Source organism: Pangasianodon hypophthalmus, chromosome 18 (genome assembly GCF_027358585.1).
Source record: "Pangasianodon hypophthalmus isolate fPanHyp1 chromosome 18, fPanHyp1.pri, whole genome shotgun sequence".
NCBI classification, from domain to species: domain Eukaryota; kingdom Metazoa; phylum Chordata; class Actinopteri; order Siluriformes; family Pangasiidae; genus Pangasianodon; species Pangasianodon hypophthalmus.
The window spans coordinates 8,818,546-8,843,949 of record NC_069727.1 but is presented as its reverse complement, the minus strand read 5'-3'; the positions used below and the strand labels follow the sequence as shown (position 1 = coordinate 8,843,949).

At 37.0% G+C, this 25,404-nt stretch overlaps 2 protein-coding genes across 6 annotated transcripts in view; both read left to right on the top strand.

Annotated features, from left to right (window-relative positions):
* Positions 1-20,531, top strand: part of ptprr (protein tyrosine phosphatase receptor type R) — a 55,386-nt gene extending 34,855 nt beyond the window's left edge. For all 4 annotated transcript variants that reach the window (XM_026923231.3, XM_026923230.3, XM_026923233.3 and 1 more), the window contains 9 exons: positions 878-1,248; positions 5,677-5,866; positions 6,093-6,177; positions 9,012-9,091; positions 10,948-11,085; positions 11,173-11,283; positions 12,263-12,420; positions 15,341-15,454; positions 17,718-20,531. In XM_026923231.3, coding sequence (XP_026779032.3) covers positions 878-1,248; positions 5,677-5,866; positions 6,093-6,177; positions 9,012-9,091; positions 10,948-11,085; positions 11,173-11,283; positions 12,263-12,420; positions 15,341-15,454; positions 17,718-17,811 — 1,341 coding nt within the window. In that variant the 3' untranslated portion in view covers positions 17,812-20,531. The remainder of the gene's footprint in view (positions 1-877; positions 1,249-5,676; positions 5,867-6,092; positions 6,178-9,011; positions 9,092-10,947; positions 11,086-11,172; positions 11,284-12,262; positions 12,421-15,340; positions 15,455-17,717) is intronic.
* Positions 20,532-23,024: 2,493 nt separating this feature from the next.
* The window catches only part of ptprb (protein tyrosine phosphatase receptor type b), a 45,166-nt gene continuing 42,786 nt past the window's right edge, over positions 23,025-25,404 (top strand). For both annotated transcript variants that reach the window (XR_008304697.1, XM_026922785.3), the window contains exons 1-2: positions 23,025-23,543; positions 23,848-24,130. Coding sequence is in view for 1 of the 2 variants with exons in the window: in XM_026922785.3 (XP_026778586.3) it covers positions 23,490-23,543; positions 23,848-24,130 (337 nt within the window). In the remaining variant the exon portion in view is untranslated. The remainder of the gene's footprint in view (positions 23,544-23,847; positions 24,131-25,404) is intronic.

Genomic DNA, 25,404 nt, shown 5'->3' with positions numbered 1-25,404 from the left:
CTATATCCTTCGTTCATGATAAATCTGATTAGGTGAACTGAGTGTTCGAGAATTCATTAAAATAACTTTTAGGTTCTTTACAAATAATCAAAGGACATACAGATCACTTCTTTTACATGTATCACAAAACAGTGTAATATTTTAATATTCTGTATATTATATTAATTTATTAGGAATTATTAACTACATTAACACTATTTATTGTAACCTATTGATAGATTAAAAATCTTTATGATGTGAAGCATATAACTTTTTTTTCTTTGGAGTTTTTTATTCCACTTATACCACAGCGATTTGTCATCGATTACAATGTTTAATTTATTAATGAATGACACATCATATTTTACGGTTTATAGTTAAATTTATTGTTCCGGAACATCCAAGAGTCAAGTTAGTTCCTGTTCTGACTTATGTTATATCTGCAATAATCTGTCATTTCCTCGCTCTTTCCTTCTCTCTCTCTCTCTCTCTCTCTCTCTCTCTCTCTCTCTCTGAAAAAATGCAGCCTGTCATTTTACTAAGAAACCAGAAAGTGTCAACTCTGTTCTCGTGCTGGGAAACTTTGCAAAGCGCTGACACTGGAGACTCCTTCTATAGATGTTACAAAAATGTCTCCTAAAAAAAATTTTTTTACTTTGTTAAAGATCAACACATTTTTTCAAAACCATTTATTAATAGTCTTAGATTATGTGGAACGTCTACAGTACGAGTCCCTGTGTATGAGCTGTTACTATAGAAACAGCAACATATTAGAACGAGCGCATTAATACGAACCTATCGTACTGTCTGAGCTGTGCGGTTATACAAAAATATTGCACACTTCCATCAGCCTTGATGAATTTTCTAAGTTCTGGTTGTGTGTCTTTGTTTTCCTCAGGTGCTTTACCGACTGAAGGAGAAGGTTGAGTACTCAGACGGGCAGCTGAAGGGGCTGGGTGCGCCCGTGTCTGTGCATGCCACCCAGCCGCCCCTGACCCTCACCAGCAGCATGGTGCAGGCCAGCCCAGCCCCCAAACCAGCCTGCACCACTGCCACCAGCACAACACCATCCAACACCACCAACACCACCAACACCACCACCACCACCCAGATCAACTACAGCACACCCCACACACACACCAGTGCCTCCACCTCTGAGTCTCAGTGCCCCCCGTGCCCTCCATGCCCCCCTGTGTCTGAGTTCAAACCCTGTCTGTCCTCCAGCCCTTCGCCCTTCAAGATGAAGCCTGCTGCGGGTCTGCAAGAGAGGTGAGGGGCCAGTCTGCTTTTTAATGATATGTAGACAAAAACGACTGTTAGCACTTATTTCCTGATACTGTATGATATGAGGAACGAAAAAAAACTACAGTCAGTAAAAACGTTCAGTACAATGTAATATACATGAATACACGGAATGCATGAACTATTCAAAAACATGAGAATAAGGCACACTGTGTGCACAAATTAAACAAGATTGTAAACCAGTATAAATAACCAGGATATGTAAGGTGGTCAAGCTTTTTTTTTTTTTTTTTTTAAATACTGAAGTATTTACACTTACTTTAGCAATTTGGCTAAATGACTCTGAGACTGAGAATGCCAGTCATAGAGTGAGGTTTACATCAATCTTTATGATTGATTTCTTAAAGTGGAGAAAACAAAATAATAAAAAAAAAAACTCTAACAAAACAGTTGTTTATTATTTTTTTCAACAAGCTAGCTAGCAAAATTACCATACGAATAGCTCGTGTTAAAAACAGCATCATTAAGTTCTACATAAATAACTATGTTTACTAATGTTAATAATATGTCTGTAATAAAAACATAGTTTTATGTTGTTTAGGCAAAAAAGACAAAAAAAAATCATCTTAGCTGCACATTCTCCAAATTATCAAGCAAAAGCTAACAAAATGTCTAAAAAAAAACCAATGTCTGAAAATCTTTGGAAGAAATATAAAAGACTGATGATAGCTATTTTATAGTAAGCAATTTTAATTGCTGTAACATTGCCACACTCACTTTCTGTTTTTATCCTAATGATTAATTAAGAGCACATCATTTCCCTCTGATTTAAATGGACTAAATGGAAGCAGAGTTACAGTATATAACAGTATCAGCTTCCACACTGCCATCCTCCATCTTACATAAGTGTTTGTTATTTCAGGGCAGCACCAGTGAAGCTCTTTGGCTTGTATAGTCTTAAATAATGACGGGGTCAGATGTGACCATGAGAGTACATGTGGACTGCAGAGTAGAGCATAATATATGTCTTCACATATTATGCTCTACTTCATGGGCTTCATGAGCAGCATAAAAACGATCTTTGTTCTTTGTGTGTTAATTCTTCTTATGCCAATATCTGCAGATTACAATCAATTGCGAAATTTAGTTGCTTTCTTTAGTCCACTATAAATTCACCTTAATGCTTAAAGTACCAAAATGATTGAAAATGAATGAAAATTTGAGAAGTAAATTTACCCAAAATAAAAGAAGAAGAAGAACAGCCATGCTAAAATATCAGTGACAGTAGTAACATTTAAATATTTGTTGTGATGTGTTATTTATGTAAATAAACATCTCTGTAAGTTTGCTGGTCATATGCATAACTAATGCTACAGACTGTAATTTATTAATGAATTAATCAGAAATAAAATATCACGTGAATAGCAATATTTACTGTTAGCTTAAATTTGACTTGCTAGACAATTACATTAGCTAGTAGAATCAATACTAGTCTAACCTGGCATTAGCAGAGAAAACAGGCTAACCTACTTAAATATAGCCAGTTAACATTAGCATGCTCAACATGCTTTTTTTAATTCGATGGAATTCATGCCTTCTAGGGAGGAAAAGGTGATGCATCATTTTCTATGAATCTTTGTTTACTTCAGCATACTGAAACATTTTTACTGAGGTAGGGCCAGGGACACTCATCCTCAAGTTCTATCATAGTCTAGGTGGACTATCATCTTCAAGCACACACTGAGAGTTATAGAGTTAACTGCGTTGTGTAGCATGAGAAGCTCTCAGCATGGCAAATTGGCACAACTCTACATCCTTGAACTTCACTGTGTGCTAAACTGAAATGATCAGATGCTAAACTGAAATGCTTGGATGCTAAACTGAGCTCATGTGATCGATATATAGTGTACACTCATTGGTTGCATGACAGAAGAAGAGAGCTAGATGATTTGCCACATGTACTTTGAAGGTCTAAATAAAAATATAAGGTGTAAAAAGTATGTTTTTTTTCTTGAAAATGTACTTAAGTAAGAGTGCATGTATTCACGCTCAATAATAACAAGTAACAACTTAAGCATCGTAACGAGGAGCAATTGCTCGAGTATTTTGCACTTCTGCTTATATGCACACCCACACACACGCCTGCACAAACACTATCTTGCAGTTACAGTCTAATTTATCTACCCAGAAGAAGAGCAGCAGCATCTAACTTCCTGTGGCCATTTCTTTCTTCCATAAACGTCCTGTTTACTTTTATACATTCACACACAGTCCACTACACATGTTTTATTTATTTTATTTTTCAGTGAAAAGGGATAGTGATAGTGAAGGGATAGTGAAATATACATTGACTCGGTGATGATAACAGGCAGCAAGCAGTCGAGAGAAAATGTTTTACATCCCTCTTTTTTTGCCTTGATGAACGGCTTCCTTCCTTTCAGCTTCTGAGTCAATCAGGCTCACTTTGTTTTGTAATCTCACATGCTGCAGACAGTTAGAAGGGTGGTGACTGTTTCATTTATTTAGCAGACACAGGAGAGAGAGAGAGAGCGAGAGAGAGAGAGAGAGAGAGGGAGAGAGTGTGCAGCATGGAGAGGTCAGTGTCGGGATATTTGTCACAGCTTGCTCTGAGATCCTGAACAAACATGTCCTACATATTTCAGCTTTGTGTAAACTGAAGATGTGACCTTGTCCTGTAGGCAACAGCCAAGTACAAACAGGCGTCTGATTACTTTTACGTTTATTACATTTTGGCTATTTTTTTATCCTAAGCGACTATGAACGAATCCTAACAGTGAGCTCGTCTCACTACACTTTATTTGAACGGTCCTGCACCGGGCCTGCTTAATGTAACGCCAATGCCAGAATCGGTGTCACACTACAACTCCCAGAACACAATGCGACCTACAAACATGGTCGCTGCAGACGCACAAACTCTATGTGCATCCGAAATCACGTACTGTGCCAGTACCTACTGCATTCGATTCAGTACTTACTGCTTGGCAGTGGATACAGTACATACTGATCAGTATATGTGTGTAGTATGAATACAATCCGGACATACTACATCCGCCATGTTGGCAATGTTATGTGACCTACGATAATAACGTAAAAACGTCATAATAACGTAAAAATGTAAATGCTCTGGCAACTGTTTTTTCATGTTTAAACCTTCAACAAGTTAATAATTGACTCAGCTGTTGTTGAACATTGTTAAGTTTGGCTTAACCACAAGGAACGATGTTTAATACCTATAGCGCTTACACTTACAAAGAGACGGCGCAGTTTTTTTGATTCTGACAACTCTTCCGCGCCAGTACCGTTGCATTATGGGATAGCGCGGTGTCCATTAGTTCCATACTGCAGAATCTTGGCAGAAGCAGTAGGTCATCTGGGTGTTTCTCGGAGAATTCGGACAAAATACTCCTTTGGCGTACTGCTTTTCGCCTGCTAGGGTAGTAGGGTAGTAGGGATATTCGGACACAGCATCTGTCATGTTCACAGTCACCATCCTACTGATCATACACACCTGGAATCTCTGGTTTTCGATCCTGTTTCTGGTTACCTGGTTAATTGTCTATGCTGTTTGCCAATCGCCTGACCATTGCCTAGGTTTTGACCTTGACTTTGCCTGACGATTTGGATTTGTTTTCTAGCTTTCTAAATAAAGCTTTTGTGTACCTGCATTTGTATCCGTCTCTGCCGCCAGACACTTAACATATTAACACTGCATGGATCTTTCATAAAGCAATATTGCAGGATTTATTTAAGTCTTGTTACAGAACTTGTGAGATGTCTCCTATATTACAAAGATTGGCGTAGACCAAATGGTGCAGCTGCTAACCAGAAAGCAAAATGGCCACTGTTAAAGACTGGCTATTTTTAACACAGGCTATTTGTGTGCTAATTGCTAGCTAGCTTGTGGAAAAAGCTTGTTTTTTTTTTTCTTCTAGACTTTGCGAAATCAGTCATAAAGGCTGTTAATGTTACTATATGACTAGTGTTCATAGTGGCTGTTAGTCATTTAGCTAAATTGCGAAAGTGAACATAAATACTAAAAAAATGGCTACCGTGCATATCAATGAAATTTCATTCATAGTAAGAAATTTTAAGTGCTGTTACATTAGCATACCAAATTTCTGTTTATATCTTACTCACTAATTATGAGCACATATCCTACAGTCACATAAACACATAAGCATTGCATACATTTTTGTAAGGCTAATGGCAAAACCTGTGAGGTGACATAAAAGTTTTATTGTGTATTTAAAAATTGAAGCGTGTCGCTTTGTATGTATTTAAAAGGCAAGAGAGAAGAATAGTTTTGTCTCTCTAACATCACGAATATGTGTATATATATCGTTATTCATTTTATTTTAGAAGAAAGTTTACAATGCTATAAAAGCAAATGTGCAGATGTTTGCTTCTGACCCGATGGTTCTTCTTCCTCTACAGGCGAGGCTCCAACGTTTCCCTGGTGCTGGATATGAGTGCACTCGGCTCTGTGGAGCCTCTGAATTGTGGAGTGAACACTCCTCGTGAGCGGGTGGCTCAGGAGTACCTGCAGTCAGCCGGTCGAGTTCTCACACGCCAGCAGCTCAGAGACGCCACGCTCAACACACAGGCCCTGCACACTGAGTTTGCTGTGAGTCACACTCCTCCAACATTATCCAAAGCCTCTGTACAGACAAGCAATGCATTTATGTACGCATGTGCACTCCTCACCCCGAGATATAGAGATGATTTTAATGTGTCGGTACAGTTTCATTAAACATATCTTTTTTTTCACATAATAAACCGTTTTTCACAGATATACTTGTATGTTTGACAGTGATGAAGAAAATGTATCTGTGCATATTTTCCCTCACCAGGAAATTCCAATGAACTTCGTTGATCCAAAGGACCTGGATATTCCCGGTCTCGGGACCAAAAACAGATACAAGACCATTTTGCCAAGTTAGTATTGTGCACCCAAATCCCAATCTTGCATAGTATCTTACATCATCATCATCATCATCATCTACATGGTATCTACTCATTAGGCCAGAAGTACTGCTGCATTGGCATGGCATAGCACATCACAACAGATTAAGCTGATTTTTCTATATTCATTACTACTTCAGAGCCACAGAATGTCAGTAGGTCCATCTACACTGATTGAGAGAGAGAGAGAGAGAGAGAAAACCAAGTCCCAGCTATCCTAAAGACAATGAATGTTAAGAGTTCATAGAAGAGAGAGAGAGAGAGAGAGAAAACCAAGTCCCAGCTATCCTAAAGGCAATGAATGTTAAGAGTTCATAGAAGAGAGAGAGGGGGGGGGGGGGGGGGGGAGAGAGAGAGAGAGCGAGAACCAAGTCTTTGCTATCCTAAAGGCAATGAATGTTAAGTGTTTATAGGAGAGAGAGAGAGAGAGAGAGAGAGAGAGAGAGAACCAAGTCCTAGCTATAAAGGCAATGAATGTTAAGTGTTCATAGAACATCCACCTCCACCAAAACAAGCAGTGTTTATGGCCAGTAGCGGTTCATCCACAGGGGCATTTATATCAGCAGTTCAACAAATGTTAGTCCTCATTCTCACACACACACACACACACACACAGAAGGAGAGAGAGCATATTTCACCAAACTTCACAAAGTGAAGTGATCTCTTCCTTTATGTCTCTTCATCGTCTTTGACTCGTCTGCTCTTCTTTGACCTTTCCTTTCTCTCTATGTGCCTCTTTAATTTTCTGGAAAAGAGGCTATAAATTGCACTGAATCGTTCTGACGAAAGGAAGTCACAGTCCTTCTCTCCTTGTGTACCAGTCATTGGGTTGCATATCCTTATTCACACTTTAGCCAACTTACTGTGGCCTTTGCATTACAGAATTTTTAAAATGATTAATCAACTATATTCAGTAATTCAGATTTTCTCAGAGCTATTACATGCTTTCATTGTAGGTTTTAAGACCAGAGGGATGTTGTTTGTGCTAAATTTGATTTTAATACCTTTATAAGGAAGTGCTCAGGACAGACTACACCTCGTTCCTGTCCTGACGTGAAATCCTGGTTTTCCTCTTCCCAGGTTAAAGTTTGCGAAGGTCATTGATACAAATTATCTTACAAGTGTAGGTTGGTTTTCCAACTGTGATGAACAGTAAACTGCCCTTGATGCTCTTTCCATCTCATAGCCAAATTTATAGAGGAAGCCCTGGCTCCTCCCTGTTGGCTGAGAAGGTGTAGGTCTTGGGGTTAAAGGCTCTTCCACATCTCGCTCTTGAACAAAGCAATTAGACAAAGGAACAGCTTGTTCTCTGAGGCTCTCGTGCATTAAATGATATTTGTTGCCTTATGTAACCTGCCAGGTCACTTGGCTGCTAATAGCTTCCTGTTTTGGGAACAAATTCTTCACTGAGCAAGCATGGGAGGAGTTCTCTTATCAATATCTACAAGGCAGTATTCCTTCCGCCCTCCAGAATGCTTGATTAAGTGGCTTTGGAGTGAACTAAAAACTATTTTCACAGTAGGAAATGCCTTAAAAGGCTTAAAAGAAGTCTCACCCTACTCAGGAAATGTCAGGAGTAGAGCAGGCTGTGGAATCTAACTGTGAAAACTGTTTTAAATATTAAACAGTATCTGTGTATCCATGTGTATCCATGTGTTTGGTGTGTGTGGATATACTCTGCTTTATAACAGTGAATTATTCAAACATAAAAAAAAATCTGCACAATGCACAATGCTCGTTTTAAAATTATTTATTGGCAAATAATTATTGGCAAATCTAGAATTGGTGAAGCGCTACCTTTGCGAGAATAACAACACTGAGTCATATCCTGTCATTTCTAACACTTGTGGAGAAACTCTTCCATGTAGAACTTTTAAAGCTCCTTTATATTCGTAGGCTTTTTTGTATGTGGACTTCCCTCTTCATATCTGTTCATATCCACATGGAGTTGGTCGTTGCATAAAATTTTTTTATCCTGCAGCCATTTCTGTGTTGATTTTGAGAGAAGACAACATTCTGATTGTAGTTCTCTTGAAAAAGCAGTTAAAAGGCCTGGATCCCAGTAAGCGCAGTGTTACTGAAGACAGAGGCATGTCTAAGTTATAAGTTATGCGTTATGAGTCTGACCTTGAACTTGGATACATAAATATGACATTATCAATTAATTAATAGTATCAGTCCACAAAAAGTTTTTTTTATTGTATTTTATTTACACATCAGAGGAGAGATTGTGGTATTGTTTATGCTCAATACCAAATTTTTAATGGATAACGTTATGAACAGCACTTACCTAAAGCTGGCATTATTTTTTACTAATTTGACAACTCAAAATCGAGAATTAAAAGTCTGCTAAAATAGCATCCATCCTACATTTAGAGGTTCGTGTTTTTGCTATGTAATGAGGACGGAAGCCATGTTAAAGGTTAATAAATTACAACTCTGAGTATTCTGTTAGACCCAGAAGTTCATTTGAGTGTTTGCCATCTTAATTTTTTTTATTTATCTATTTATCTATTCATTTATTCATTTATTTAATTGTGTTTATTATTTCTAGCTTTAATGTTACATCATATTGCAGTTGACAGCAAAGAAAAATTAATATTGTCTACCTACAATACAATAATATTGTCTACCTACAGTATAAATGCACTCATGATTAAACGAGTTGTCTGATGTTTTTTCCATTTGAACTTTGTGTTGTCCCCGGTACATTGTACTCTATCTCAATTTTTTTGGAGCTATTTTTTCCAAAAAAATTCTATAGAGTTATAATATTTATAATGTTTAAACCATATCTCTGTTTGCAGATCCACACTCCAGAGTTCTCCTGAAAAACAAGAATAGCTGTGATCCTCTCAGCAGTTACATAAATGCCAACTACATACGAGTAAGCCATTAACATTCACATTGACATTAACATTAATGCTGGTTGCATTTCAGTTTTACTCATTTTCCCCTCCCACAGATTAGAAATCTCCTCTTCTGTTAATGATTCATTACCTTTAGTTCCTTTTTATCACCAACTACAAACGGTAGTGGATATTAATTTAAAGAATAGAGAACTACAGGCACTTACGAACTTACGAACCTAGAGCTACGTGTACCAGCAGTAAGTCTACTTTCAGCTGCAGTTTTTCCTGAAATTATCTTTACACTAAAAAGAGCAAGCCATTACCACCCTTAAAGTGCATTATTTTCATATAACCACATGGTCTGGAGTGTGTTATTGTGCTTATACCACAGCGATTTGTTTAAGATTTAAGGTTGTGGAATGTCCAAGAGAAAAGCTAGTTCCTGTTCTCACTTATGTTATAGCTGTCATAAACAGTCATTCCCTCACCTGCCTCTCCTCCTCTGTCTCTCTTTCTCTCTCTCTCTCTCTCTTTCTGTTTTTCAGTCTCTCTCTCTGAGTAGTGGTAGCTTGTCATTATACCAAGAAACCAGAAAGTGTAAACTTTCCCATGCTGCGACACTTTACAAAGTGCTGACACTCAAGACTCCTTCTATTAAAGTTAAACAGAAGCCTCCTAACAAAAAAAACTGTTATGATATGTTTATTTTTGTTAAACAACACCGTTTTTAAAATCTGTTTATTATTAGTATTAGATGATGTGCAGCGTCCGCTGTACAAGTCTCTGTTTATGAGGTGTTACTATAGAAACAGTAACGTATTAGAACAAGCACAGTAAAATAATGTTACATGTCGTTGATGTTACAGCTGGAGCTACTGTCTGAGCCATACAAAAATAATTCACACCTTATGACCAATCAGAAAATTTAACAGAGCTGTGGTATAATACGTTTTAGAATGTTTGACTTATTAGGTAGCAAAAGTACAATTTTGAAAATCGCCATGCCTAATGCTGTGGACGTATTTCCTTTGATCAGTTAACTTGTATTTAGTATTATATCAATCAGCATTTATACAGCAGCATTGTACTGTGTTGAATCATGACCTCAAATCACCTCAGTCTAACACTTAACCCTGAAGTGTATTTCAATCATGAGAAGGGTGTGACTCCGTGGTAAATCAGTATTTAGCTCTATCGTTAATCAGGTTTTAACTACAGTACTAATCAATTCAGTAGAAATTATTACTTAAAATAATTTTATATAGAATGGTCGTGTGTGTGTAAACCAAGAAAACTAGAACAAACCTATGTGACTCTACTCGTGGGAAATCACGTAGCACACAGCTCTCATTCACACATTGTATCTTTTCAGTTGAGGTCTGTTCTGTCCCTTCTCATGAAAAGGTGCTTGTTTTCTCTACCAGAGTCCTTGAAGTTTGTATCTATCTGACCAGTCTGACGATAGTAATTTATTATGGTGTATTGTTAAGGGTATGAGGTAATGTTAATATTTTTTCAAAAATATTCTGACTGACCTTCGCCACGGTTACGGTGAAGACAAAGAGACAGTGACATAATTGTAGCGAGTGGCAGGTGTGTGAGTGAAAGAAAAAAGGGAAAAGTCCACCTAATGAGATCATTGTTTTAGAACTGTATAAAAGCATGAGCCACGACTATGTACTTTGGATGTTCTGCAGACCATCTCGGCTTTGTTGTTTGATTCAATAAAGCCTATTGATTTTTGACATCCGGAACCCCTTGTCTTTGTAATTAATTGTCATATTTTAATTTTGCAGAAGTATTTGCCATGACAATACCACCAAGATACGAGATCCTCTTTCCTTCTTATAATATACTAATTAGAAATGTTTGCTTGTTCCTCATATCTAAGGGTTACCGCAGACATGAGAAAGCTTACATTGCCACACAAGGTCCTATGATCAACACAGTCAATGACTTCTGGCAGATGGCCTGGCAGGAGGACTCGCCTGTCATCGTCATGATCACCAAGCTGAAAGAGAAGAACGAGGTGATGCTCTACACGTTTCAGCCTCTTTCATTTAGTACAGAATAATGAAAAAGGTTTGTGCATAACATGCTTTTGTTGTTGCTACAGAAATGTGTTTTGTACTGGCCTGAAAAACGAGGGATTTACGGCAAGGTGGAGGTCCTCATCAACAGTGTCAGGGAATGTGAGCATTACACTGTCCGCACGCTCACACTCAAAGTACGAAACTCTGTTTCTTATTAAGCTTGATATTGTCGAAATGAGTGGTTCATCATTCTTACATTCCCAACACTTATTTTTTGGCAGTGTGCAACATCAGTCCTTTGTTATAAGTAATAAAGCACATATTCTGTGTTGGATTGTATTCTCATAGGATATAGTGGGATTAAATGCATTCATGCTGTAAGGGGCTAGAGCTTTACTTTTAGTTAGAAATGATAGTGAAACTTTATTTGAAGGGTACTTACACAGTGCCTTTATAACACATTCATAAGCACTGCATAAATATTTTATAAATCAGAGTTTATGAAAGGCTTATTTCAAAAAGTCTAAGATGATATTTCATGACACTATGAGAGTTGTAGAAGGTACACATAGTGCTTCATAAGAGTAAATTTATAAATGTAATTTGATTAACACTTAGTTAAAGGGCATTAAAATCATTTATTTGGCTGGCTTATATTGTATTGGAATGGGGCTCTATAATCATTATAAAACAAATGCACTGAGCATTTAATTCCATGCTCCTGTAAGAAGTAGGTACTGTAAGTTCACATCACAAGATGGCAGATGTTTAGATGGCAGGTGAACATTTGGCCGATACTATATTATGGTATCTACTTCTTATATGACATTCATATTCATGATTATGAAGCCCATATACCAGCCATCAAACTAAAATGTTAATCAAATTTACATTAATAACACTCTTATGTAGCACTATGTGTACCTTCTACAACTTACTCAAAGTGTCATGAAGATGCAGTTACATAAAACCTCCAATATCATCTTCCACATTTTAACATAAGCCTTCCATAAATTCTCCAGCATTGCTTTACAAAACATTTATGCACTTCTTACGAATGTGTTATAAAGTCACTATGAAGGTACCCTTCAGATAAAGTGTTACTGAAATGATACATTCTTTGGGAAAGTCTCATGTGTGTGTATGTATATGTGTGCATTTTTATTATTCCAGCAAGGTGGCCAAAGTCGTAAAGTCCAGCATTACTGGTACACATCATGGCCGGATCATAAAACCCCAGACAGCACAGGGCCTCTGCTGCAGCTCATGACTGATGTAGAGGAAAGCAGAGAGGCTTCCGAGTTTCACGGTCCTGTCATTGTTCACTGCAGGTACATGATCTTAACCAGTCTACTAGAACAGATATAGTGTAAAGGGAACTTGGTGAAAAGCCTCTTCCCATACAATGTCTTACAACCTCTGTAGGTGGTGCCGGACCTTTCTTTGTAATGATTATGACATTTGCTATAATGGCTTATCAGCCTTCTTTGTGACTATAATGATTATGACATTTGCTGTAATGGCTTTTCAGCCTAACAGCAAGGAAGAGAGGAACCTGAGGTGTTTGGATTCCTGATTCCTTACAGATCCCCCTTTGATGCTTTTTGGCCAGTGGCAGTGCTGTCCTGCCCTACGTTGCCCCCATTTTGACCCTAGTGATTCTTATCATTGTTTAAATTGACACCTTGTGACACACTGGTAGTAAAGTACACGCGACACACTTGGAACTAAAGCAGATAAACTTTGGGTTAGGGAGAGAGACATCCAAATAGATCTGTGTAACAATGAAATTTCCCATCTGTGGCTTCAAAACAAGGACACATTCCCTTAAAGACAGTTAACATCAAAACACAAGGCAAAAGGATCAAAACCAAACACTCTCTTTAGCTGACATCCTGTGTTCATGTGTGCAGGCACATCATTGTCCTGCACAATAGAGTCTTCCTTTAAGGTGTTTAAGTGCTTCCTTAGAGATGTGTCCAATATGTCCTTGTGTAAAGGCAATGGTGTGAATGTCCTTTCTCCTTTCCTCCAATAGTTCCTCCAGTAGCGAACTTGTTCTCCAACAAGCGGCTTGATTCTAAATTTGTCTTTTCTCAGTTCCTGATCACAGTTGGATGTTTTGTTGACCCATTCTGATCACACGAGAATGCAGTTTATGAGCTTTCCTCCATAATGGTGATGGGGAGTAGATATCACATCTGAAAATTAGTCTGTCAGTGAACTGGGTTTCATTATCTGTTTACTGACTTGTGAAGACAATACCGTGAGGTTCACTAGGACAGGAACATGGACTTAATGGACACTGTGGATAAGAACCTCAGAAACGTTCTGCTCTGCATTACAGATGCATAATTGGAAAACACACAAACAGACACATAGACATGACCTTGCAATGAAGATATCACCAGTTTTACTGACAACTGAGACCGAGATGCAAGACGTACTGTACCATCAATACCTCTCAGTGCATAGTTTCTCCAAACAAGTCACTCACTAAGCATTTTATTTACTTCAACATAACAAGATACCTTCAGAATGGTGAGATGTCATAGAATTTGCAGAATTATTGTAAAACTGAGTAATTCTTGTATTTTAATATCTCATCGACATTGCTAGGGCTGCACAAGTCATGTCCAAAGTCCAAAGTCATATTCAGCTTTATTCAAGCAATCATTCGTACAAAGCAGCTTGACAGCAATCTGGATGTAGATGTGTATAGATGTCTAATGAGTAAACCAGAGGCGACGGGGTGAGGAAAAACTCCCTGAGACGACAAGAGGAAGAAACTCAGAGAGGAACCAAACTCACAATGGAGCCCGTCCTCATCTGGGTGACACCGGATAGTTGTAGACATGTAAACACAAGTATGTTAAAAGGATGTTCAGTTTGAGCAGATTGTGTATCAGTGTTGCTAATTAAGAGACTTCGTCGCTAGATTTTGAGACTTTTTAGACCCCTTTAGCAATTTTATTTAAAATAAAGAGCCTAGCGACAAATCTAGAGACCTTTAGAGCAGACTGTAGTGACTGTCCTGTACTCAGTACGGTTCTCCAGCTCACATCACAGCTGCTGATATACGAGGAGAGACAGCAGGATTGCTGAACTCACCATCAGTGTGTAAAGCCTGAATGTGTTGCACTTGTGACTAAACACTGATCAGCATCGCTCCAAATGACCAATCACTGATCACCATCTTTCCCAATGACTAATCACTGATCACCATCATTCCTAATGACCAATCACTGATCACCATTGTTCCTAATGACTAATCACTGATCACACACTTCGTTCTTCATTTTAAACATTTTTAAACTTCATGGCCAGTAAAAAAAATTGAATTGCATCTGTAATTGTTTCCGTCATGACTATACCTTTCACAACTTCTCACTATCGCTGCTTTTTGTCTGTGTTCTTGATAGAAAGTGTAGTATTTTTTTAATGCGTAAAAGGTTAGTTTATGGTGCCATGACCAAAGATGACTTCTTTCTATCAGTAATCAATTATAATATTTTATTTTCTATTCTGGTAAAAAACTCACTTCTATATTAGTATAATAAGTGTCTTCAGAAAATCTTCCTTCTTCATGTACCCGTTGTATTTTGAAAATTAGTCTATGACATCATCTAGCGACTTCGGGAGACTTTTTGAATGTACTGTCCTCTAAAAAGAGATGGCATCACTTTTGGGATGAGCATAAGACAGGTCTTTATGATTACAACAGCAACATAAATCAGGCACAAATCTATAATATCCAAGTGAGATTATCCACTAAAGCAAGGGAACAAGGAAGTTCACATTTTTAGTCTATCTAACAACAATGAGTGAGTCACAATTGGATAAAGCGCCAAGCAGAATTGGGGGGAAAGATTAGCCACAGCAGTAGATAGATAACAGTCATGCCACTGTAGCTGGCCAATGCCTATTTAAATAAGCCTGCATGAAAAGGCTACAGGGTGTCCTTCCTCTTCAGTGTGACTTCTGTGGTTTTATCTCGTTTTACTAGACATTTAGCAAAGCCTGATTTCTTTGTGTCATCAGCAGTTTTACTTTTTAATCTCATCAGAAAGAGCTGTGGCCAGAGTGGATGAGAGACACAGCCAAAACCACACAAGCGTCTGCATTTGTATATGAAAATGAACAGAATACAGATAATCGATATGGCCAGAGTGGATGGCCATATCGATTATCAGTTATTGGCATTATCAGTTATTGGCATGTTGTAATAACCCTGTTCTTTATGATTTACAGTGCTGGAATTGGTCGCACAGGCTGTTTCATAGCCACAACTATAGGCTGTCATCAGCTGCGTCTGGAAGGAGTGGTGGATGTTCTGAGCATCGTGTGCCAGCTGAGAGTAGACAGGTACAGGCATCATTAAACATGCTTTTTACATCCCTTACATCTCAAACACATTGGAAATAGTTTATCAATAAATGTGCAATGTAGTGCTGCTTTCACATTAGGCGTTTTCCCCTCAACCACTGACACACATTCTGTTTGCAATCTCTGTGGGACTTATAAAAGACTGCTTTTATAAGCGCTGCTCTGTCACAGCAGAGCACTTCCTAAAGTTCCAGAAAGCAAGCGAGAAAAACCAAAATGGAGGACAGTTAGTGTGTGAATACAGTATGTGGAGATATTTCACTCCTATGTGGAGATAGGAGATATTTCTCTGTCAATATTTTAATGTTGTAATGTAGCTAGATGTAACAAATTTGAGTGAGGCTTAGAATATTCTTACATATTTCTTGACCAACATTTTACTAAGAGACTTTGTTGTTTTTTCCTTTAAATTATCACCCATTTGTGTATATACGCAATATACTGTATAATCCCTCAGCAAACAGTAATGACTTCTGATGCTGTATCATTTTCAGAATACTGTTGCTTATCATTACTGGTATTCATCTGTGAAGAGAGAGCATGAGTGTTTCAGTATTATCTTCTATTACATACAGATATTGTCTCAATATTTTAACTGTTAAAATATTTATTAAACCACAGAAGGTGTAGATTTATTTTCTATATCAGCAGCTCTGACAGTAGTTTCATCTGTAACATAGACACGTATGGTTTCCATAGTAGCAGCTCATTGAGGGACTTGTATGGTGGACGCTCCACATACTCAAATAATAAACATATATATAATTTTTAAATATGCTGTTATGTAACAAATATAACAAGGTTTTCTGTAAGGAGATGTTTAGATAGCTGTTATGAAAGGAGTCTCAGGGCGTCAGAGCTTAGTAATGGTCAGGAAGTTTTCTGTCACGGCATTGGGAGTTTACTGCTTTCTGCCAAGCTGCCTTTTTTTTCCAGAGAGAGAAAAAAAGAGAGGCTGATGAGAGAACAACTGTTTATAATGGCTGTAAGTGATCATGTACTGTTACAGAAATAATAAACTTTACATGACACCACCAAATTAAACATTTTAATTTAAATACAAACAAAAAGTGAGGATCAGGACAGGATTTTGAAGAGGCTACTGTTTTAATCAGGACAATCGAAGTAAGGAATAACACACGGCAGACCATGCGGTTAACAAGTCAAGTCAAGTGGTTTTTATTGTCATTCCTCTATATAGCTAGTATACATCAGAACGAAATGTCATTTCTCCAGGACCATGGTGCAACACAGAACAATACACAAGCCTACATAAAGTGCATTTCACAACGTGGATTATATATGAAAATAATGGTGGTGTGATGTGACACAACGTGAAGATGAGTGCCGTTACCACCCCGAAGTGGATTATTTTTGTATAGCTGCATGGTTTGGAGTGTGTTATTCCACTTATAGCATAGTGATTTGCCAATGATTATAATGTTCCATTTATTAATAAACAAGACATCACACATTTTAATGGTTTATATTTTAAGATTAAACTTAACTCTCTTCCTGTTATCACTTATGTTATAGCTGCGATAAACAGTCATTCCTTCACCTACATCTCTTTTTCTTTCTCTGTCTCTCTGTTAAAAAACGCTGCTTATCATTTTACGGAGAAACTGGAAAGTGTAAACTCCTCTGTGTCGAAGATGTTCCCATGCTGGGAAACTTTACAAAGCACCGTGACTGTTACAAAGCGCTGACACCTAAGAGTCTTTACAATTCATAAACATCACCAGATCAACAATTACACATTTTTCTTTGTTAAACAACCACACGTTTTTTTAAAGCAGTTTATTAGTAGTATTAGATTATGTGGAGCGTCTGGCATATAAATCTTTATGTATGAGCTGTTACTACTGAAACATTAGCGTATTAGAATGAACACATTAATATTAACCTATCTTTCATGTTACAGTCGGAACTACTGTCCAAGCCTTACTGTTATACAAAAATATTGGACACTTTCTGACCAATCAGATTTGAGAATTCACCCACGCTGTGGTTACCTTTCATTAACACTTCTAAACTAGTAGTTAAGTATTTACATGTACATGGGAGTGTCATATTAACAAGTCAAATGTTTCAGGTTTACATTTAAATGCATTTATTCCATACTTATTCCGGAGTACTCACTAATTGCAAATCAGTCAGTCATGAATGCTAACTTCAGTCAACAATGCTAACTTGCAGTTGAGTGCCAAGCAACACCAAATAACTCCTGATTGTGTCTTAGGGGTGGAATGATCCAAACCGGAGAACAGTATGAATTTGTCCATCACGCCCTGAGTCTCTATGAAGGCCGCCTGTCAGCAGACCTTGGCCAGTGAACACAAACAAAGGCAAGACGAAGATGGTACGAGGTTTTTTTCACTCCACGTTTACCAGGAAGAACAATCTCTCAAGGGTCCAAGAGTCAATTTTTCTTTCTCATACCAGGAGACAATCTAGAATATAAGGGATTGTTTTGAAGATGTCTTGCACTTATGCTCTTAAACAGCAGTGGTAGTGATCATACTTCCTAAAAGGGATCTCAGCAGATGTGATGCACTCTTGACTGTGAATCCTTTGCCTCTAAAGAAGTGTGTTCACTCTGGCCACATCGATTGAAGCCACTCTACCAGTATACCTGCCCTCTGACCTCCAGCTTTGGACTTTACACTGATCCACATCATGGCTGATGGTCTTAATATTCAATTCAAAATGTGTATAGTTATGATTAGCACTTTTCTCAAGACTTCACACATAACTATGTTACTGTGCACAAGGTATTTGAAGACTGTTAGATGCATCAGCTGGACTCATGTGTGAATATGTCTTATAAGTTCCTATAATCATTTACAAAAATAACTACACACAAAAAAATATACACAAACATCTACTCAAGATTTCAGCATGAATGTAAATGGCAGATTTTTTTTTTTTTTTTGTCCAAACCAGAAATGCAAAAAGTCAACAACAAGATGACACAACATTTAATATTTGACCATCTGCCTGAAAACTGCTCACTTCTTCTGTGTTATTTTCATACCCATTTGTAAAAGAGGATGTTATACATTACAATACAATACAATTCAATAATGCCAGGGGTGCAGTACGCGTATACATAATCGTTCTTTAAATTTAAGAGTTTGAAATATATATGTAAAATATAATGATAGTTATTTTTGTACAATCTTCCCTGAATAACTATTGGTTTAATATTTTTATTTTTTTAAGTTCTTTTTTTCTATTTAATAAGGCAACATCCATCCATTTATCTATATTAAGGAATTGAGGAAGAAAGGAAGTAAAAATGTCCATGTCAAAAAAATGTCAGATCTCCTCCTAGTGTGTTGCAGATACAGAGCTCCAACATGATGTTTGTGAACATTTAGATGAAGAATTCGTGAAGAAACTTATTTAGTTTTTGTTTTTTTATGGATTATGGAATCATTTGGTTCAAAATGATGAAATTGCATCATTTTAGAGCTTGAATTCACTTGTCAGTTGAATCAATATTTTAGGAAACCCTCCCCTGTTTTTTTTTTTTTTTTTTTTGGTTGTTTGATTTTTTTTTTTAAACCATGGACTGTAAACCATCTCGACAACTCCACCCTTTGCTCTTTCTGAACCCATTTTATCCATGCCTTTTAGCTAAATGCCAACACCCGCTTACATAAACTTCCTGTGCTGAATCAGGAAGTTGTGTGCTGCTCTCTGAATCCAGCGCCATTTTTTTTTCCTGGGTGTATTTTTAAAATTCAAAAAAGGTGAACACCCCTTTTACATGAATGCTGTCAGACCTTATATTGTTTTCTTGACCTGTGAACCTGTGACTAAGATATGCAGTACAGTGCAAAAGTCTTAGGCACCCTACATTTTTATATACATTTTGTCTTACACATATACAATCATATACAATACATTTTTTGTGTTGAAAAAATGTTTTTTTTTTCACTTTTTACTCAGTCACTTGTCTAGTTTGCAGCTTTTCACATTTTTACCTGCATGAATAACATATTTTACTTCTACACTGTAAGTGAAAGAAGGCAACATTTAGTATTACAAATCAGGTGATCTGATATAGAATGTCCCATAGCTTTCAGTTACATCTTTAATGAGTTCCTTTGCTCTAACCAAATCTTTCCTTCAAATGATACATTTTAAGCTGTTTCCTTTCTTTACATTTCGAATAAATCACATTTTATCCAAGAGTTTACTCTGAATTGATCACTGAGGAACAGGTATATCATGGCGAAATGTATAGAAGTGCTATTAAAGTTAAAGCAGCATGTCTCTGACCTACACGAGGACTTCACGCTGCTAAAGTGTTCAGTTTTGAGAGGCAGAAAGATGATTGTTGTATAACTATGAACATTTCTTACGTTTTTTGTATTGTCCATTTTTTAAAATTCTGATTATTTGTGATACAGAGGTTTTAAAAATATATTTGTGAATTTCTATTAGATGTGTGTAGCATAGAAAAATCCAGTCAGTCAAAAAGGTTTTTTTGTCAGTGTACATTGGCTTACTGTTTGTAGCTATTTTCCACTATTTCGTATTAACCTGTCAATAACATTTTTTCCTCTTTATTGCTAATCCACATGAATGTTGTGGGAAAAAAATAACTGTCCAGCAGATCTGCTACAGTAGATATTTCTAGCTAGTATAATCTGTACATATCATCCTTCTATTATTACAGTAAGAAACATAATAAGACAAGCCTGAGCTGCAGATTTGACACGTCATGTTCAGCTGCCATGACTGTCCACTTGTTTCACCCTGTGAAGACAAACAAGACGTTATTCTAAACTAAAACATACTGTTAATGAAAACACAAGACTATGTCGTGTTTCAAGCCATAATATCTAATGTTGAGGTACTACGTACTGTACGTTCACACTATGAGTCCTCTTTTATCTCTATAGAGAGCCTGTAATGTTTAGAAATGTGTTCTTGTGTATAGAACTGGCAATTATTGCCAACTCAGACTGTCCTCTAACTGGTAATAATATACCTAACTCTGTGACTCTGTGGTCTTTACAGCCAATAAACCGATCATACCAAGTGATTTTGTCATTGTTTTGTTTTTGTTTGCCATGCTCATGTGTAGCGAGGCAAGCTGTACGTTTTGTGCAGTAATACACAAAGTGAACAGTGAGAACACATTTGAATTTTCCACTGTGAAACCTGCCAAGTAAAGTTTACTCAAATCAATTAAGTAAACAGATTGCCTTAAAGCATTTACAGTGGATATAAAAAGTCTACACACCCCTGTTAAAGTTGCAGGTTTTTGTGATGTAAAAAAAGAAACCAGTATAAATCATATCAGATCTTTTCCTACCTTTAATGTGATATAGCAACCAACAGAATTTAACAAATAGAAGCTTTCTAGGAAAGAAAAAGAAAAACTGTGCACACCCCTTAACTAATACTTTGTTAAAGCTCCTTTTGCTTGTAATGCAGCACTCAGTGTTTTTGGGTAAGAGTCTACCAGCTTCGCACATCTTAATTTGTTAATGTTATTCCACTGCAAATGCAAATCCTATCCTAGGAGATCAGCCCTCTTCAAGTCAAAACGCTGATCCTCTTCTTATGAAGCCATTCCTCTGTTAACTTAGATTTGTGCTTTGGGTCGTTATCGTGCTGGATGGTGACACTTTTCTTCATCTTCACCTTCAGCTGTCTAACAGACGCCTGCAGGTTCTGCGCCAAAATACATTGGTATTTGGAGTTATCCATGATTCCTTCTACCTTGACTAGAGCTCCAGTCCAAGCTGAAGATAAACAGCACCATAGCATGATGCTGCCATCACCATGTTTCACCAAGGGTGTGGTGATATTCCTGCAGCTCCTTTAACGTTGCTGTAGGTATCTTAACAGCCTCCCTGATAAGTTTTCTTATTGTCCTTTTGTCAATTTTGGAGGGACGTCCTGTTCATGGTAATGTCACGGTTGTGCCCCGTTTCCTCTACTGGCCTTCACAGTGTTCCATGGTACTTCTAATGTTTTGGAATTTTTTTTGTACCCTTCTCCTGATCAATACCATTCAACATGTACACGCCTGTACATGCTTTGTAAGCTCTTTGCAAACCATGGGTTCAGCAGTCGGATGAAACTAAGATGATGAAAATTCTACAGAAACAACTGATCTTTTTTGGGGTTAATCAGAATCACTTCCTTAATGACAGGTGTTACTTTTAGATTACTTTTGAAAATGAATTTGAATGTGATCTATTCATTCTGAGCACAGTCACATGACCCATTATATAAGGGTGTGAACATTTATGCAACCAGGTTATTGTAAGTTTTCTTTTTCTTTCCCCCAAAACATTTCTATTTGTTGGTTGCTATATCACGTTAAAGGTGGAAAAAGATCCAGTGTGATTTATCTTGGTCTCATTTTTACATCACAAAAAGCTACAATTTTAACATGGGTGTGTAGACTATCTCTATCCACTTTTAGTTTTTTGACTTACTCTTGTTACATTTTCTTTAAATCCAAAAAGGTAAATTTAAAGAACTAATTAAGTCCATTATGAAATGCTCTTTCTTATAAAGCTATGTTAAAAATAAAATAGCTCACTGGTGCAGATACGGAGAACATGTGCAACTCCACACAGACGGTCACCTGACACCAGACTTGAACCCAGAACCCTGGAGCAACGAGGCAGCAACGCTACCCACTGTCTCTTATTTTATCTGATGAAAAGGCAAGAAGTAATCTTTAATGTTCAAGCATTAAAGATAACTGCTGTTGAGATTCAGTCATGATAGTCATCTATCCGGATTATAAGAAAGGAATTTTTAACGGAATACCTCTGGCCTATAATTTTCACTATTTATTAACAAAGTGAACAGAAGTTAAGTGAAAGAAAACACCAAAAAGGATTTTTGTGTTGAGAAGTTTGAAAGAAGAAGGTTCGGTCATGGTTCAAACTATGACGAATATTAAAATGAAATGAAGTAACTCAATCAGATCGTGTTTTCCAAACAATGTTCAGTTACTGAGTTCTCATAACATAATTTAGTTAAATAAAAAATATGCCAAACACATTTGAGTAGCGGTTACTCATTTGATTTAGTCATTTCCACTGTTAGGAGTCAGTCACTGCCTAGATATACCACACTAAGATATTGCACGCCCAACATATTGTTCTCTGTTAGAGAACTCCCTGGCTGTACCTGTGCAATTTCCCTCCTCTGTGTTATATATATATATATATATATGAATATATCACTAAAGATCACAAAAGGTAACTCGCATTTCACCTCATAACTAAAACCTGGGATATCTTTCTTGTTATTTGGTTTTATCACCAGGACTTATCTATTTAGGTGTGTAAAAAAGTGAGAGTCCTTAAAGATACACAGAACTTATGTCAACAAAGTATTTTATGGTGTATAATAGAAGGAAGTGAAGCGAAATAGCCATGAACCTGCTTTAAACAGTGGATATGGTGTGAAAATTAGTGTGGCTTTAACTGACTGGCTGCTCTGTGGGGTATACAGGAAGGAAAAGGGGTGGGCTGCCTAAAAGGCTTCAAACAACAAAAGCAGCTCATGGCTTAACATTTGTCAGACATCTAATAAAAGGGGGAAAAATCCTAGTCCAGCATTTATGTTAAAGAAAAGAGCTAAATCAAGCCTGAAAGAAGCTTTGGATTTTAGGAAAGAAGTATCCTGAAGTATCAGAGAGACAACGCCTCACTTATTGTCATTGTTTTACTTGGCCACTGAATTTGAACTTAAGACCGATCCTGATTGAGGAAATCCGCTAGAGACTGAATGGTTTACTCACACGCATTTTTGATTACCATTAGCCGATGAGTGTGAGAGGCTCCGACAGAGGCCCAAGTGGATCTGATGAACTTTTGGAAAAATCTCTTTTAAACAAATATATCCAACGCATGGGGAGATTACATTTCCACTCATTTCCAAATCCTTTGGATTATGTTTTCAAGTGTCTCTTCAAATTGAAGTTCTATTTATTAACTAAAATCATCTAATAACCTGACAATCGAAAATGCTGAGACCTGAAGCTGTTTCTGTAGCCATCTGGGTAGCATGTGGAGTTATGGTGAGTAATTTTGAATTAATTTCCAGATAAGATTGTCCTTAAATATTTACGCATTTCATAATTGGCTGGGCTAAAAAAAAAGGTCACAAAATCTAGTCTGAAACAAAAGTTCAGCACATTAAGTGTAATTCCAGATCATTATGGCTAATTATCTGAATTAGCCATAAAAATTACATACTGAAACAATGATGTCATAAAAATTACATACTGAAACAATGATGTTGATGATGATGATGATGACAACAGCGATGATGATGACGATTATTTATTCATTTATTAATTAATTAATTAATTTATTTTTCAGGGTGTGCTGCTGGCCGATACTCAGCAATGTAGCATTAAAGTTCTCAAGACCTTCCAAATCCGCACCGATTCTATACAGCTCACACTGAACAACTCAGATGTGGATTGCCAATTCAGAGTGAATATTGCGGACAGGCCTGAGAACTCAACAGACTGTGATCAAGATCAAGAAAATTGGGAAATGACTAAATGTAAACTTGTGAATTTGGACCCTGGAACATGGTACCACCTGACTATAATATCGAAGACAGATAGTAATCAATACAATGTGTCCCTTCCCACAAGTAAGTGACATACTTTCTGTGACTTGCATGAGTGCTTCTTAGATTTACATCCCCGGTGCATAATGGGCATTTTCTTCACCTGTGCTGGTTTAACGTTAACCCTTTCATGCACTGTGTCCACACTTCAAGATGTTGAAATATGACATCACGACCAAATCACTCGAGACCATAACTGTAATTTAACATTATATATTATGCTTGTAATTTGTTTTGCTCTCTAGATTATTTCCCACTCTCAGTGCAACATGTTTCTGGTTTATCTGGTTTATGCATGTAAAAGCTATTTTCTACTATTTCAGTTTGGTAACTGAATAAATGACGTTTCTATGATCACAGTAAGGAATGTAATGAAAGCTGAAGTTTTGAATGCTGAGTGGAAATATTTCTATGAGTCAGACAATTTACTTATTGTCCTCTGAGACATATTTAAAGCACTAAATCAAGGCTGTATTATAAGATGGAAAAGTGGTTCTGAAGCCTTATGGATAGATGTGGATGACCTTGTATAGCTAATAGGCTATTCAATTCATATTTTAGATTGTCTACGTTTTGGTATGTTGGTGTTGTGACAAGTAAAAAACCAATGATACACAAACAAAAACTTACAGAAAGTCTGAGTTTACTGTAATTTAGAGGTGAATTAGTTCATAACCCATTATCTATGTGCTGAGACATCAAACACGTTGAAATATTCCTACAGATTTGATTGCGTAAAATTTAGGGTCATGGTTAAGTTTAGGCAAAGAATTTTTGAAGCACTAATGAAATCATAGAAGGCGGAACTAAGAAAGCTAGCTCAGCTTAACATCAGTAAATTAGCAGTAAGAAGTTCATAAGAGAAATGTTTGAAAAATGAAAAAAAAAAGATGAGGTGAAACTATACAGTAATTTCAACCCACACAATTATGTTTGCATCGAGGTTGTTTGTGAATCTCCAGCAATGTTAAGCAAGACCTGTTTTGGCAGGACCTGAAATGAACTTTATCCAAAATTCAGATTTGTCATAGCATTAGCATGATAAACTGAACCCACATTTCTCCACACTGGCATAGAAGACATGGATAATTGCTGTTAAACATAGCACAAGCAATTATTAATGACGGTGGTACATTTTGAAAAATTGTGGTCCTGCGTAATCTTTTTAAATTATGTGTTAAGCAGTAAAACATGCTATATGCGATATTTGAAGTCAAGACATTGATAACATTCTTAAAATAGGCAAAAGTATTTACGTTTGGACAAAGACCAGTATTTTTTCCCTACAAGAACAGGCT